General features: G+C 43.0%; 1 protein-coding gene across 3 annotated transcripts in view; it reads left to right on the forward strand.

The window, feature by feature from the left end:
* The first annotated feature begins 3,753 nt into the window (after window positions 1-3,753).
* WIF1 (WNT inhibitory factor 1) overlaps window positions 3,754-15,980 on the forward strand; it is a 43,331-nt gene continuing 31,104 nt past the window's right edge. For 2 of the 3 annotated variants that reach the window (XM_064655768.1, XM_064655769.1), the window contains exons 1-2: window positions 3,754-3,928; window positions 4,026-4,165. In XM_064655768.1, the coding sequence (XP_064511838.1) occupies window positions 3,793-3,928; window positions 4,026-4,165 (276 nt within the window). In that variant the 5' untranslated portion in view covers window positions 3,754-3,792. The remainder of the gene's footprint in view (window positions 3,929-4,025; window positions 4,166-15,980) is intronic. The other variant, XM_064655767.1, reaches the window with a different exon arrangement.

A 15,980-nucleotide genomic window follows, 5' to 3' on the forward strand; every position in this document is an offset into this window, starting at 1 on the left:
GATTTCCATATCCTCCCCTGGATGTATCATCATTCAAACCATCCATTCATTAATTCATTCCAAGGCTGTCATCAGGGGGATGCTGTCAGTTGCAATGAATGTCACAGTAGGCCACAAATGCACTATATATGCATTGCTATGAAAGTTAGTGAAGCCACACTCACAACATAGTTCTGTTTTCATGTATGTTTTCCATTTCATTAAACATAAAACCACAAAATATTTGCTTTCCTGAATATATTCCAATCCTCTCTCTTGACCATTCTTCCCTGAATTGTGTAATTTAAGTTAGGACAAAGAGACATTTAAATAAGAGATCAGGAAAAAATACAGTAAGCTTTTACCTCGATCTCCACATTGAATGCAAGCAGGCAGTATGAACAAAAGTTTGGCAAACTTTATCCTCAATGAATCTCATTGTGCTACAATACTATAAAAGAGAGAAACTGGAGAGAACAAACACTGCATTACAACAGGTCAGTCTCAGCACTAACACAGGACTCACCTAAGCTTTGGTAGATGTTGGAGGAGAGAAAGAGAGACACATGGTGTTCAAACACATACAGAGGTGTCTATGGGCTAGAATAGTCTGCCAGAACAAACACATACCCACTGAGCAGTCTTTCAGTCACAACATACCAACTAATTTCTGCAGAAAGTAAGCTCATTTCTACTGCACTGTTGACTGAGGAGTGTTTAAATCGTACCATCACAGTTCTGGAAATATTTTCCAGGATCATTAACTGACGATTAAATTATCTTCCTTTGCTGGATCTTAAGAAAGCCCCTATGAGAGATAAATAAGCGTGTTAGAATATTGTGTTAGAATATAAAAAATTCTTACCTATACTGAGGTCCTATTTTAACCTCTTCCTGAAAGCTTTATGTTTCAGACATTATTTTTCCTCTCTGCATTTCTCTTTTGTTGCAAAACTAAAATTGCTTGTATATTTTGAAACTAAGAAGATTTAATCATATTTGATTCTTAAAACCAAAATATTTTTCTGCCTTTTAAAATGAAATCCCTTAGTAGTAAATTTCCAAAATAATTATTAGCTGTTCTCTGACACGTATCTCAAACCTCTATCTGAGATGGAGGGGATACAGCTTTGGGGTTTTTTCTGAACATCAGCTGAAAGCGAATCTCTCAGGTCAGATGTTTATCAGATCGTTCAGGGAGGTCCCTGACAGCTCATCCCGCGGGATAAGGTCCCCATCACGCTGCTGGAGCGGGGCCTGCAGGGGCTGCGGCAGCCGGCAGAGGGCGGCCTCGCACCGGCAGTGTCCCGGGGTCCCGGGAATCGGGAAAGCACCGGCCTGGCGCTCCCAGAGGGCGGGATGCGGGACACCTCGCCCACAGCTCTTCTCCGAATGCAGTCAGTCAGAGGATCCACAGCGGAGAGTGCGAGATAAAAAAATATTTAACACAAAATAAATGATAATCATAGAAACATAGAACCATAGAATGTTTTGGGCTGGAAGGGACCTTAAATGATCATCTAGTTCCAACACATCTTTTACTAGACCAGGTTATTCAAAGCCCCATCCAGCCTGGCCTCGAACACTTCCAGGGATGGGGCATCCACAACTTCTTTGGGCAACCTGTTCCAGTGCCTCACCACCCTCACAGTAAAGAATTTCTTCCTATTACCTAATCTAAACCTACCCACTTTCAGTTTAAAGCCATTCTCCCTTCTCATATCACTACAGGTCCTTGTAGAAATTCCCTCTCCACCTCTCTTCTAGGTTCCCTTTAGGTACTGGAAGGCTGCTATAGCGTCTCCCTGGAGCCTTCTCCAGGCTGAACAACCCCATCTATCTCAGCACATCTTCAGAGAAGAGGTGCTCCAGCCCTCTGATCATCCTTGTGGCCCTATTCTGGATTCAGTCCAACAGGTCCATGTCCTTCTAATGTTAGGGACCTCAGAACTGAACACAGTGCTCCAGGTGGAGTCTCACAAGAGCGGAGTAGGAGAGGAGAATCACCTCCTTTGACCTGCTGGTCACACTACAAAATAACTAAAAAATTGTAAATTGTCACCACTATCTAACAAGCATTTCTGTTAGAGTACATACACTTGACTCCAGCTTTTGGAGCTTAAGATTTTCCGGCTGGGCAAGTTACCAGGGATCTGCCAGAGGATTTAGGAGAACTCTATTCCAGCCTACTTTCACCCACAAATATGTTCCTCAGGTAGCCTGGTACAAGACACTACTCATGTCCCAAGTTCCCACCCATAAAATGCAGTGAAGCTGGGAGTAAGTGTTGGAAAGTGCTGGGAGGTGCACAGGTGCCTTACATGTACTTGTGTATGACACATGTGGAGATGTTTTAACACTGTGCTTCACAATCACCAGGTATTTCTGAATGTATACCTATCTATATATGTACACACCTACACACAACAAGTCACTATGTGTGGTTTTCTCTGGTACACATTTGTGTTGTTTCAGGACAGGAACAGCACTATGGGATTACTGAAGTGATCCATTGACAGTGGCAGAAGATTCCCCAGAATGAGATGCCATTATCAATTTACTGTTATCAATTTACCTTTGCCCTTCAAACAGGAAAAAGAAAAACAATAATACAGCTCAGTACCTCTTTCCTGTGTGTAAGCTGCTATGAAGAACGCTGTTTGATTAGATCCGCCTGGAAAAGCAAGACCAACTTCATGTTGTTTTCCATCACATGAAGAATTCCATTCCCGGCAGTTAACTTTGGCACTTATGCTTACAGGATGAGGTGCAGCACCAGTAGCATCTAGTGCACTAATCACAGGCAGAAAATACCCTCAAGCTCCGGGCAGAACATTACAGACAGAAAGTTGGGGGTTTTACTCAAACTTTATCTATCCTGGTTAGTTTCCACTTTTGCTTTGTTTTGTTTTGTTTTGTTTGTTGTTGTTGTTAATAAAACCCCTTTTCTTTTTCTTATGGAAGAATCCAGAAAATTTAGAAACAATATTTTTTATTTCTTTAGAAGGCATGATTCTGTTTAACTAACTTTTTGAATAGAAAATTCTTTCAATTTTACTAAGTTTCTATATTGAGCCAGTTCCAGTTTCTCTGTAAACGGCAACATTTTAGTGCTTTTCAGTCTCCACTGTTCTCGAGACCTTGGGACAAACGGCAGGTGAAAGCCTTTTCTCCCTTTATTACGTTCTCCCCGCCGTTCCCCGGGGCTGGGCAGCGCTGTTCCTGTGGCACTGTCCGGCTGGTGGCTCGCCCTAGGGCCTCACCTAACAGCGCGGGTGGGCGCCTCGCCCACTTTCGCGGGACCCCGCTGGGAGGCCCTACCCCACTGCACCCTGCTGCCGTCTCGGTGATGCCGCCCAGTCTCTGACTCAGACCGCACGTGTGCCAGGGGGCGGCTGTGCACAAACTTCGTTTCTTCACGAAGACACGAGTATCTCCAGCGACGCATTTGTGGCCGTGGTGGTGCCACCTTGACGGCCGGGGTGCCCCTGCGGGGAGGGTCAACACGGGGAGAGGGGCGGGACGCCGTGTCACAGGTCTCCTGTGACAGATGGGGCGTGGGTCACGCACGCTGTTCCAGCACTCGGCACTCCTTGCGGGAGTGGGCGGCCACCAGCAGCCCGGGAGCGGAGCGCTGACAGCCCCGCGGTCCGCGGCGGGGGCAGGGGTGTGCGGGGCCCGCGCTGTTCGCTGCCTGCGGCGCCGCCCTCCCCGTGCCCGCCCCGCCGGGGCCGCCCCGCGGCAGACGGAGGGAGGGAGGACGGGCGCGGCCGGAGCGGCAGCCGGCGAGCCCCGGGCGGGCGGTGCGGGAGCATGGCCCCGGCGGGGCGGCTGTGCTGTGCCGCGCTGCTCTGCGGCGCACTCAGCCTCTGCAGCCTGCGGGCCGCGCCGCGGCAGCCCGACACCCTCTACATGTGGATCGACGCCCAGCAAGCGCGGGTCCTCATCGGTAAGTGGGGCCGCTTCCCCCGAGCGGCGGGCGGGAGCCCAGAGCGGAGCCCAGCCCGGCGGGGCTGCCGGCCATCGCGCCCCTTTGCCTTCCGCAGGCTTCGAGGAGGATATTCTGATCGTGTCCGAGGGGAAGATGGCCCCGTTTACCCACGACTTCAGGAAAGCCCAGCAGAGGATGCCCGCCATCCCCGTCGGCATCCACGCCATGAACTTCACCTGGCAGGCAACAGGACGGGTAGGTGTCGAGATGGGGCCGCGGCAAGGGGCGGGGGCGGCTCTGTAAAGCCGGGCAGGTGTTTCGGCCTTGGAATAGTGGCGGAAACCCCCTCCGAAGCGTGCCGGGACGGCCCTGGGTGCGGATCAGCGGCCGTCGTGCCCCTCGCCGGCCCCGCTGGGCATCGCCTCCATCCCAGCGGGGCGCCGGGGCGCGGGCGGGCTCGGGGAGCAGCGAGAAACCGGCCGGATGGCTGGGAAAGTGCGCTGGATACGGGGTTGTAAGGTGCGTGGGAGAGCCAGGTGTCTCGGGCCCTGGAGAACCTACAGGCTGGTGACGCGTGAGCCAGAGTTCACCTGGAAGACCCCAGTTGCCCGTACTTGTCATAAAATTTCATATCGGACTGTAGTTACGGGGATGCAGTTTTCTTTCAACTTTCTTTGGCTTATGGACATACACTAGAGGTTATTCATTGCTCTCTATGTGCTAAATGTGCAGGCGTAATTTGTAGTTCTGGTAAATAATAATTCTCTTCTGTAGACTTCATTTTATCAAGTTAAGTTCCAAAACCATGTGAATCTACCGTGTATTGAGTCCCTTTGGATTCTTTTGTTGAAAAAGTAAGAATTTGTGACATACTTTCATGAAGAAACACATGCATGATTTGACACACTGACAACATATGTTGAATTTGCATAAAGCTGAAACTTGTTAGCATACATTATCATGGATACAGAAAAAATCATGGTGACATAAAAGCTATGGATAAAATTAATTCATGTTTACAATGCTGAGCACTGATTTTATACAATAAAGAACTTGTTAGTGATTAAGCAATATTTACATCTAATTACTTGGTGAAAATTGGTTGTATAATTCAGCTAATTGCAGTTTCACAAATTTGGTTGTGGTTTTGGTTGTTTGAAAATACTCTTTCTAGCTACAGAATTTGTTTGGCATTGTCTGAAGTGTTGTCCGAGGCCTTGCAATTTTTGCTGTCCTGACAAAGCCTCTGAGTTTAGGAAATGCTTCATCGCCTCCTGTAGAGAGGGGGGAGAATGTGGAGAGACAAACATGCTCACAAAGGCTAAATGACTTGCTCAAGGTCTTTGGCGTTCCTATCCAGCTTTACAGAGAAAACAACTTTATACGCCAAGGGTTGGCATTTAGGTACCTAGAAATAATGAGTGTTTTTTGGGACTGTATTTCCTGCTCCATTTCTCTGCCAGCTTCAGTCGATGTTCATGATAAAACTAGCTCTTTTTGGAAAGGGCAATCGAGGTGTTAGACTGAACCCTGTTCTTCTTCTCTTGTATTTCTTTCTTGTGCTCTCCTGTCCCTCCTTTGCTGCCTACATGTAGGTCATTAGGAAAAGATGGTTCTAACACTGATGTTTGTGAGAAGACTCACAGGTTTAAAGACAGTATAGGCAAATGTTCTGCTTAGTGCAACTTGCAGGACAGAATACCTTCTGAGCAGTAGCAAAGCTGTTTAACCCATTAGTCCTCTTCCTATTTTCTGAATTACTGAATTCCTCATAGACAGGGCATAATTACTAAGTGAAATACCTAAATGGTTAAATTAACATTATGTTTTTCCAGAATTTCCGATATTTTATGAGAGGAAGAAATGACTACAGTTTTACTTTTTTTTTCCAATGTTCTATTTTGGTTTTAAGTATACACGTTCTTAAAAGTTTCCATTGACACATCCAGGAAAGTGCTAAATACTTGCTACCTTTATTACCTATACTTTTTTATGGAAATTTTTTAAGTCAGGGAAGAGGAAATGGGAAGTGGAAATGAGGGGAGAGGAGAAGAGAAGAGGAGGAAAAGAAGGGAAAAGGGGAAAGAGGAACAAGAAAGGAAGAAGGAAAAGAAATAGAAACTAGTCCTTTTTGAAAGAAGGAAGACATTTGAGATGCTGAAGTGCTAGCTGCTTTCTGTAAAACAGCTGTTGACTAACATACAGTTGCCTCTTGTTTGGTAAAACTGAAATATTTCTTCTGTGAGTCTTCTGCCTTAGAGAACTTTAACCTTGTATCCTACTTGAAATTTGAAGATGTTTCCCTGGGGTTGCAAGGTTTTGGTGGCTCTCAGTAGCCTTTAGGAATGACTAGACCCTTTTTGGATCTATAGATAGACTTCTGAGTAGGTACAGGAGATTCTGTCTATGGCATTACATAGTTCCTAGCCCTGATATCAACAAGATAGGGGAGTGAGAGAGCAGCTGAGTGAGTGTCTGGCAGCTAGACAAGATCAACCCACCACACCTGGGATCTCCAACAGGGCACCTTGCATCCCTGTTTACACCCGTAAAAAGTGGGTATAAATATCATGTGGGTAGATTTCATCTGCCTGCTCCTGGGACAAATAATGATCCAAGTTCTAGGTGAGTAAAAAAACAACCCAGGGAGTGGCCATGCTTCTCAGTCCTGCATTGCTGAATATTCTATTTCAAAAATGTCTGCTGAAAGGCACATTTTAAGGACTAGGTTATGCCCGTATTCTGTGTAAACTGAAGTGGTAAAAACCTTCTGCATTTGGATACTATGTTTCTGATACAGTGGTCTCTGTGTCCCGAATACATTTTATGTGAGAAAGATTTTGTATGATAAACAATTAAAACCATTTTCTCTAGAAAACATTAACCAAAGAAAAGCATTAGTTGCTTTTAGTTCATAGTCTGTTACTTCTAATTAATTATTAGAAAATATAAAAGGAACCCCAAAATTTAAGGGTCTGAAGGTACTGAAAATAGTTTTTTTTTCTAGTGAAGTCAGGATGAGCCAGGGGTTACAAGAAGGTTAAAATACTGCAAAATGGGGTTGTCATGTTTTTATGCACTTTATGCTTTTACCTATGAATTTCAACATAAGATTACAGATGTTATATTCTCTTTAGAAAAAAAAAAGTAATCTGGTAAATTTGACAGTTACAGAGATTGCTCCTTGATTTAAAAGGTTTAAAAAAGCAAAAATCAGTGTTAATATATAGTATACAATAAGCATCTGTGTAACCGCTAGAGCTCACTGGTGTGTTTCTTGCTCTTATTCCAAATGGTGATGTTGTCGTCTGCAGAAGATTGAGCTTATAAACTTTCCAGTGAGACCTTATCATGCTGACTAATGCTGTGGCATGTTTCCCTGTGCCCACCAGTGGAAGGTACCAAAGACTGCAGTGATAACATCATCTCTACAGCATTTAGGAGCTTATGGCAGGTATTTAAGCTCCAAATCCACAAACCCCAGTATGTATGCTTAACTTCCAGTGAGACTTCTGACAGCAATACAATGAAGTTCACATGTGAGTGAGCACTGGTGGGAGAGAACCATATTAAAAAAAAAAAAAAAGTTGATTAGTGCTCAGTGACAGAGCAGCAGCCAGGTTGATTTAATAGACAGGGGTAAAAAAAGAAACCAAAAAGCAAATTGGAATTTTTGTTCTGTAGCAGTCACTGGTCTGATCCACAGAAACAGTCAGTCTGGACCACAACCTGCCCATGCTGCTTTCTTCCTTTCAGATATGGGAGAAGTATTTGAGGTCAAATGAATTATTGTAGCAGCTCACTTCCCACTCCCCACTGTTATGAGTACCCCACAGCTCCTCTCCTGGTGCATGGTTGAATGCATGTTCATGATGTGGCATCTGAAATAACTCTCAAAGAATAATTGATAACCTTGAGTAAAAAAAAAAAGATACCCAGCTCTCAGAAAAAGGGGATATATGTCATCAGTGCATTTTTTAGTATTGTTTCTATATTGTAAAGTGAAGGTTAGGAATGCTATATAATTAACAGCTTCTGGAGGCTAATTCTGACCTCAGCAATGTGACCATCAACACTGAATAGCTCAGTTGAGTTTTCTGGAATTGGCTTATATGGCTGAGGTGTAGCCTGACCGCCAAGGTAAAATGGGATATCCAGCTATGCCAGGAGAATATTTGTTTCCTGCCCAGAGAAAAGCTAACAGATCACCAGTTTTAAGGCATTAGCGATGCAATAGGGTGCTCCATTCAAACATGGCTATTTCCCTGATGAACTGAAAGAAATGAAAAAATATTGAATTTCAGAACATGTAATTGTTCAAAGGAAACTTTTCTTCAAAGAAACTGCTGAACTTTTTGTAAATATCTTATTCATACCCAGTGATTACAGTGATGCTTTTCAGTTTAAAAAATGTCTTATATGCAAAATTTAAGGGTTTTTTCCCCAACAAAAGTATGGCTGTTCTCAAAATTTGGTCAAAGTAATTGCATAAACTCGCGCCTTTGGGATTTACAGTAGTACCTTCACTGTGGTTTCCCGTCACCAGACAGGGGAAATACTTTGTTTTCTGAGCTCTATACCAAAATTTCCATGTGGAATGTGAAGATGTTTACATATTGTGAGCATGATTTTTAGACAGGGAGTTCTCATATCAAGAGCACAGCACCAAACCTTTAATATTTAGATTCTGCTCAGCTGTGGTATTTTGCATCTCTGTGTTGTAGACATGCCACCAGGGATCAAAGTAATACTGTGGAGATCCCTCTTTCTTAGTAAAGCAGGCATGTGCCAGCCATCTGTTCTATCTGCTGATAGAAAACAGCAGTAAAGTTTCTGAAAGTTTTACCAAGAAGAAAAGGGGGGGGATTTATTGCTCAGCAGAGATGAGTTACATAGCACCTTGTAGTGTAACCTACATCTGGGTTCCATAGTAATTTACATGGTATATGTGTAAACTACACAATTATTCTTTTTACACAGCAGTGTAAAGCTGTGTTAAGTAAACCATTCTTCAAGATTTCATTGTTTATCCTTTCTATAAATATTCTAATACAGTTTTAGCAAAAAACCTCCTAGAGTAATAAAATATTTTCACTACTTTTACAGTAGTGGCCACAATGTACAACATAACTGTTGAAAAGCGTTGGAACTAACAAGGACACCCCAAGCTTCAAGACTGTATTTTGTGAAAATGTACAGATTTCGCTCCCTGTGTTACTAACAGCTTTCCTGAAATATAAATCCAGGCTGTGTTGCTTTCCTCTTCTTTGTGGAAGTGAAAATGTTTTCTGTCAACATCACCTCTTTTTTTACAGACAGTTTCACAGGTATTTTCTTAGTGGTCTAAAGTTAATGCCATTACAAGTAATGCCACTGAGTAAAAAGTAAGAGCTAACTAGAAGAATTTTTCATGTATTTAACATCTTCTGTTGCTTTCCAAAGAGGTTTTTTGGGTATCTACAAGAATGATTGACTTGCCAAGTAAATTACGTACATACAAAGCAAATGTAAGAAACCACACTTTTCCGAGGGTATGCAGACATGTAAGGAATATGATGCTACCCAGAGCTTTCAAAACTGATATGTAGTAGATATTTGCATCATGTTGAACTGAGTTTTCAGAACTGTATACCTTAGCTCAGAACAATGAGTTCCTGATTAATATTTTTAAAGCTTTCAAGAAAATGCATCTCAAAATATCTTTTATTTTACCTCCCTGTGGCTTTACACTTGGTTTGCCAGGGTTTGTTCTTCTTTTATTTTCCTTTTTGTGTACAAATGCCACCTTTTGAAAGATGCTATTTTACTTGCATTAGTTTCTTTTATTCTGCTGTTCTACCATATTGGATTTTTTTTGTTATGCTGGGAGGTTGTTGCTTGCTTATTTGCTTTTTAACTGTTTAATTGTGGCCAAGCTCTTCACTATATCAAACTGTAGCCCGGGCATGGTGGAAATGTAATACCTCCCTCTACAGGCTGGCAGGGCTCTGCCTGCTGCAGCCCCCGGAGGCTGTTGGCCTTCTTTGTCACAAGGGCACATTGCTGCTTCCCCGTCAACTTGGTGTCCACCAGGATCTCCAGGCAATTTTCTACTAAGCTGCTTTACACCTGGTCAGCCCCCAGCATATACTGGTGCCTTGGATTGTTCCTCCTCAGGTGCAGGTTATTGCACTTCCCCTTGATGAACTTCATGAGGTTCCTCTCTGTCCATTCCTCCATCCTGTAGAGGTCCCTCTGGATGGCAGCAGGACCTTCTAGTGTATCAGTCACTCCTCCCAGTCTTGTACCATCTACAAAATTTTGAGGGTGCACTCTGTCACAAAGTCCAGGTTATTAATGAAAATGTTAAACAGTATGAGACTTAGTATCAACCCCGAGGTACACCACTAGCAGTTGGCCTCCAACTGGAGCAGTCCACCTTTCTTATGTAATGCCAATTCCTTGCTTCTTCTGTGGGAATGTTGTGGGAGATAGTGCTGAAGGCCTTACTGAAGTCAAGGTCCACAAAAGCCACTGGTCTCCTCTCCCAAGCTAGCTATTAACGAAAAATGAGCCAGCCAGGAACAAAAAACTGAGACTGGCTTGTACAAGCACAGTAAAGCAGCAAACCAAAATCTGCGTCAAAAGAAAGGAATATAGATAAAGCAAATACATACTGTTGTACAGAGGCACTAGAAGACTTTATCCAGCTATGATACCTGAAATCCACCATAGTATGTGGATTCATAGTCTGTTCATAGAACACCTCAGCAATGGCTTGCAAAGCTTTGGGGTGGATTTTTTTTCAGCCAAACAGCAGGAAGACACCTGGATTTTTTTGCATGGAGAATGAAAGTTTGCTTTGTTTTGCAACCAACTGGTGGAGTCCATCTTGTTTGACTATACAAGGAAAAGTAGGCAATTACCTTGAGCTGCTTCAGCACTTGCTGCCATCACAGCCAAATACTTCAGTAAATAACTTGACGACCAAACCCTGCTTTCAGACCTGGTCCCACAAATCCTCCAAAGTTACCCCTTTGCCTGGATAAACAGCTAGTTAAACCCATCTGATCCTAAAGGAAATAAATATGACTGACATCAGACGTGGCAGTCTCCCAGCCTAAGGTTTTGGCCCGTCACCAGGGAAAACAAACTCCCCAAACAGCAGCCCACTAATGAGAAGATCTGTCTCCAGCTCTGAAGCACAGAAACCAGTAGCAAGGGCCACAGAGGCAGCCTGTGCAATGATTGCTGGCCAGAGGAGGAGAGGGCAGGCTCTTGGACCATCCTGACCATCAGAGAATGAGTTCAGAACCTTCAGTACTGTGATTATGAACCTATTTTTCCTCAGACCGCATGGAAGACATGGAGAGATCACAGCTTGTTGATGAGCAGAAGATAGGCTCTCCCTATAATGTTTTCTCCTTGCCCTCAACTTGCAAATATGTGAATATTGATACAGCCACTAAGAATCTGACACTTAAAACCGCATAGGCAAATATCAAGTCCACTGAACACTTTCAGTAAGGAGTGCAAGTACCAACTTCAACCTCTTCCATTTAAACTGCAGTAAACACTGCTTTCATTTTTCCAAGTTTGAGCCTTGACCAGTTCTCTTCCCTGCAGATACTCTGGGAAGTAAATTGAACTGTTGAAATGGAGTCCATGTGAGTAATTGGGTTGAAACAAATTTATTTTTCCCTCTTGAAGCCACAGATACATGAAGTTGCTGCAAGCAGCTGTGTGCCTGCAGTGTTCTTTGCAGGGACTGTCAGGGAGAACAGGCAGGTTGCACAGCAGAGCACATCTGTCATCACAAGCAACAAATGACATGCATAGCCATATTAAGAGCTGGGAAATAATTTGCCAGCAGGGCATATTGGCAGTTGCCTTGGTTGATTTGTATGTTTGTTTGTTTGTTTATGCTGGTGCTTTTTTTTAATCTCCTTCCTTCCAGTTTTTCAAAGGAACATCTATTTAGATAGCACAGACATGATCTGGTTTCTGTGTTGGCAAAGGAGCATAGCTGAAAGCTTGTAACCCAACAGGTTGCCTCCCTCTGGTCAGAACTGTGACACGTTGGTATTAGATACAGGGTAGAGAAGCTTATACTGTCTCTTACAGGCAGAAATTAGAAGCCTTCATCACATCAAGAGCCACATGGGTTTCACATTTATACTTGGCATAACAGCAACTTTCCTTTGATGGGACAAAGTCTGTATCTTATCCTGCCTGCTGACAGAGTTCACATTTGAATTGTATCGATGTGAATACCCTGCTTAATTTATGGACCCTTTTTAGTTGTCCTGCCAAACATTTACAGTCAAATAAACTTCATAATTTTTTTAGTGTCATGATGCCACTATTACTTTCATTCCGTGATTCTATGAGTTGAAACCTGACAGTAGAATTACAAGATTTAAAACATTTCTAAGTGTGTAACATCTTTATATAATACTTTTATTCATCCAAAAATAGTGGTTTTCTCATCTTGTAAAATATAATCAAGCAGTATAAATTAATTAAAATAAATTACTGAGAAATATTTAAAAGGATGAGTAATCTGAAAGTTTGTTGACAGGAGGAATGGTGACATGGAGGCATAGAGCTCACCATCTCTGCAAATTATTGTAAATTCTCTTATTACTCCACCTCTTCCCAACCCCAGCAACCTCAACAGAAACTTCTGTCTGTAGGTTTATATTGATTTATATATTCTTGTTCCTCTCTGCAAAAACTGAGGAAATTGCAGTGAGGTCTTTCCCCTTTGTGGTTTAGAGCAGGTGATGGAGCATACCCGGGTTCTTCAGGATTTCTTCCCTTCCCCAGTCCAGAGGTCTCATGAAGAGCAGGAAGCAGAAAGCCAGTTTTGTGAGAGATGAAAAGAAAGGGATGGCCGTTGCCTTCTGTGAACGTGGTATTGTGAGATTCTTCCCTCTCTGATTCCTTTATAACCATTCCCTGTTTAAACAGAAGAAAATCCCCAAACTAATCCTCTCTGCACAGAAGAGAGTTGTGCCAGTCTCCTGCTCAGACTCTGTCTGGTTATTCCCCTCAGGAGAGAGGAAGGTGGAGGAAGGAGCCAGTCTGCAGGAACTCCCCTAAACATGATGAGGCATAGAAAGGAGGGCTGGAGCTTTTCTTATAATCTGAGCAGAATTGCTTGGAGTGATACTCAATTATGAGAGTTTCCAACACTGTTTTGCACATTATTATTATGCCTTGACATCAAATCTGGTTTTTCTTACCCCAGGCACATTCACAGGACAGTTTACTTCAAATGCATAAGCATCTATCTGATGATAATCAAGCAGCAGAGGTGTTTACGGGAAGCTTGCTTTTCATCTCTGATTGTAGGCTTCTAGATAAGTCAGATTTTAGTAATGCTATACACAGATTAGTTCCTGTGGTAGAGTCTAAGTTATATTTCTGGCAAGCACAAGATGAGCCTCTAACTACTCTCAAAGCATAGAGAATATCTGAGAACATTTCTTTGAAAAAGCAAAATCCTTGGATTAAAGTTTGAACAACCTGCATGTTGGAAATTCAACTATTAACTAAACACACATTTCAGTATATCATGGAAAGTGGATGTTTTAACTGAGATGCATTGTTCCCCTGTTGTCTTGCAGATGTATGTTTATAGCCTACATATAAATCATAATTTTTCTGAAAACAGACTTCTATTACTTTAAAAATCTGCATTTGAAATATATGTGGATATTTGCATAAGACCAGCATGGTTTGGGCTTGACATTTTTTTCCATACGTATTTCCCCAAAAAACATTTCTAATGAATCTTGTGGTCAGCAAGTTGTGGCGTTCCAGTTTATGCCACCCTTAATACATATGTATTCCAGTTTATTAAATACAATTGAAAGGTTGCAGCAACAAACTATTACATTAAGGTAGTTGGCTTTCATGTGGAAGCATATTTTCCCCTAATCTCTGCGTGTCTTGTACTGCACCGCTTGCAACCAAGTAGTTTATTGTGAATCTGCATATTAAGGTGTCCAGTTGACTGAAAGAGCCGAATTTTCAAAGATTACTCTACATTTATAACAGCCATTCACTCTGAGGAAATCTGCAAGAGCAGTTCTTTGGTTGTATAAGATTCACAGTTACAAAAGAAGCTGCATCGAGTTATGTCTCATATATGAGAATTAGTATGGGCTCGTGTTCTTAATGAGGTTTTAATGTCCTGTAAAACCAGAGTTAAGTCTGTACATACAGCATTATTCACTGGTATTTCCTGGTTTCTGACTGTTTAACTGGGTGCCATAAGACTTCTTGAAACTTTTTATTAAAACAAGTGGGTTTTGTATAGCATTTCCTCTATTTCCCTAAGAAAAAAAGCAGATTGAAAGGTAGAAGGGTTAGGAAGAAAAGCTACTTTGTTCCTCAGAGATTTAAGTTTGAAAATTGTTGCATGAACTGAATGCAGCGTGTCTCTTCACTTCGAGTGAAGCAGAGACTGAATCTCCGTCCCCACACACTGGGGAGGGTGTGGGAGAGCCCCTTGTCTGAACAGAGCTGGAGAGAGCTGGTTATGTGGCACCCTCCTCAGCTGCAGCCTCCTGAGCTGTACCTGCTGCAGAGTCCTTCTCTGGTACATCGTAGGAGATCCACAGGAGGGAGCCCTATGCTGGGTGCACCACCCTGATGGCAAAGGCTGTTGGAGTGTTGGGCTCACTTGGTTCAGGGTCCATGTTCCAGTGCGGTTTGCTTGAGCACCTCATGGGCAAAACCAGCAGAGCATGGGCCTTGCTTTTGCACCAGAGCAGCAGCATCCTTAGCTGAGACAAGTCGTATCCTGACCAGTGGATTTCCTCACTGGGAGACTGTATGTATGGTTGCTATGGTCACAAAAGCCTCCTGGTGCAGCATCCTTGTTCAATCTGTTCCATAAGACTCTGTATGACATTTTTCTAAGACGTGGCAAGAAAGCCACTTGAAAACAGATGGGCAGCCTACTCTCAGTTCAGCTGCCCAGCACACCTATGTGGCCTGCCACAGTTAGAAAGACAGCACTTGGCATCTGTCTCACTTTCCTGAGAGGTGTGTCATATTCCATTTACAGAGTACAGCTCTGTGGTCATGTTTCAGACATGTTCTTGTAGTCTGAGGTTGCTGCAAAGAAAACCAGTAATATGAACTGCTGAAAACCTAAAGCTAAAAAAAATTACAAACCTGAGTCAGCTTGAATTATTCCAGCTGTATAACATTAATGAGCAATAACAAGATATTTCTGAGGATGGGATCATGTGTTTAGATTTTTTGTTTTCCACAGAGATAAAAAGCTTTGTATTCCCATGACAGCTCTGGTAGTGCCATTGGAAATTCATGTGCTCTATTGGGGTGCAGGTTTGGTTGGCTTCAGCAGTCCATTGGAGGAACCACCTTCTTGCGATGATTCTCGGCTTGGCTTCTTCTCCTCACCATAATGAAAGGATAATGAAATTTAACATCTGTCAACAGCATGGAAACAATTCACCTCACTTGCAGTGCCATTCTACAACAGCTTTCATCAGGCTGGCAGCTGACATTGTCTCATCTTTGTTCCTGTCCCTGGTCGCATATTTCCATTCTCTTTCTTGTACCAGTGCTGATATGGCTACTCAGGAAGCTGTTCTCGTTGAAAACTAGCCCTAGAGAAAGAAGTGATTAATTTTTAACTTGATCTGCTGTCTTGGTTAGCTTATCACATGGCTGTGTCTGAAGAGGGTGGAAGTGCAACAGCGCAGTCTTAGGCTGCCTTGAGCTACCAGAAATATGGCAAATCAAATCAAAACAGAATCAACTCCCAAACCCCAAGCATCTTCTAACTGGCAGAAATTCAAGCAGAACCAAACAAATTAACTCAGCTGACTGGTATCACAGTGAGTCCCGTTGAAAGTGACAGGGAGGGTTTGACCCACAGGCTGGTATGCTAAGTACAATTTCTGTGCCCTGGAGTGATCACAGAATCACAAAATCACAGAATATGCTGAGTTGGAAGGAACCCGTAAGGATCATGGAGCCCAACTCTTAGCCCTGCACAGGACCATCCCCAAGAGTCACAACATGTGCCTGAGAGTATTGTTCAAACACT

The sequence above is a fragment of the Pseudopipra pipra genome, chromosome 5 (assembly GCF_036250125.1).
Source record: "Pseudopipra pipra isolate bDixPip1 chromosome 5, bDixPip1.hap1, whole genome shotgun sequence".
Lineage (NCBI taxonomy): Eukaryota > Metazoa > Chordata > Aves > Passeriformes > Pipridae > Pseudopipra > Pseudopipra pipra.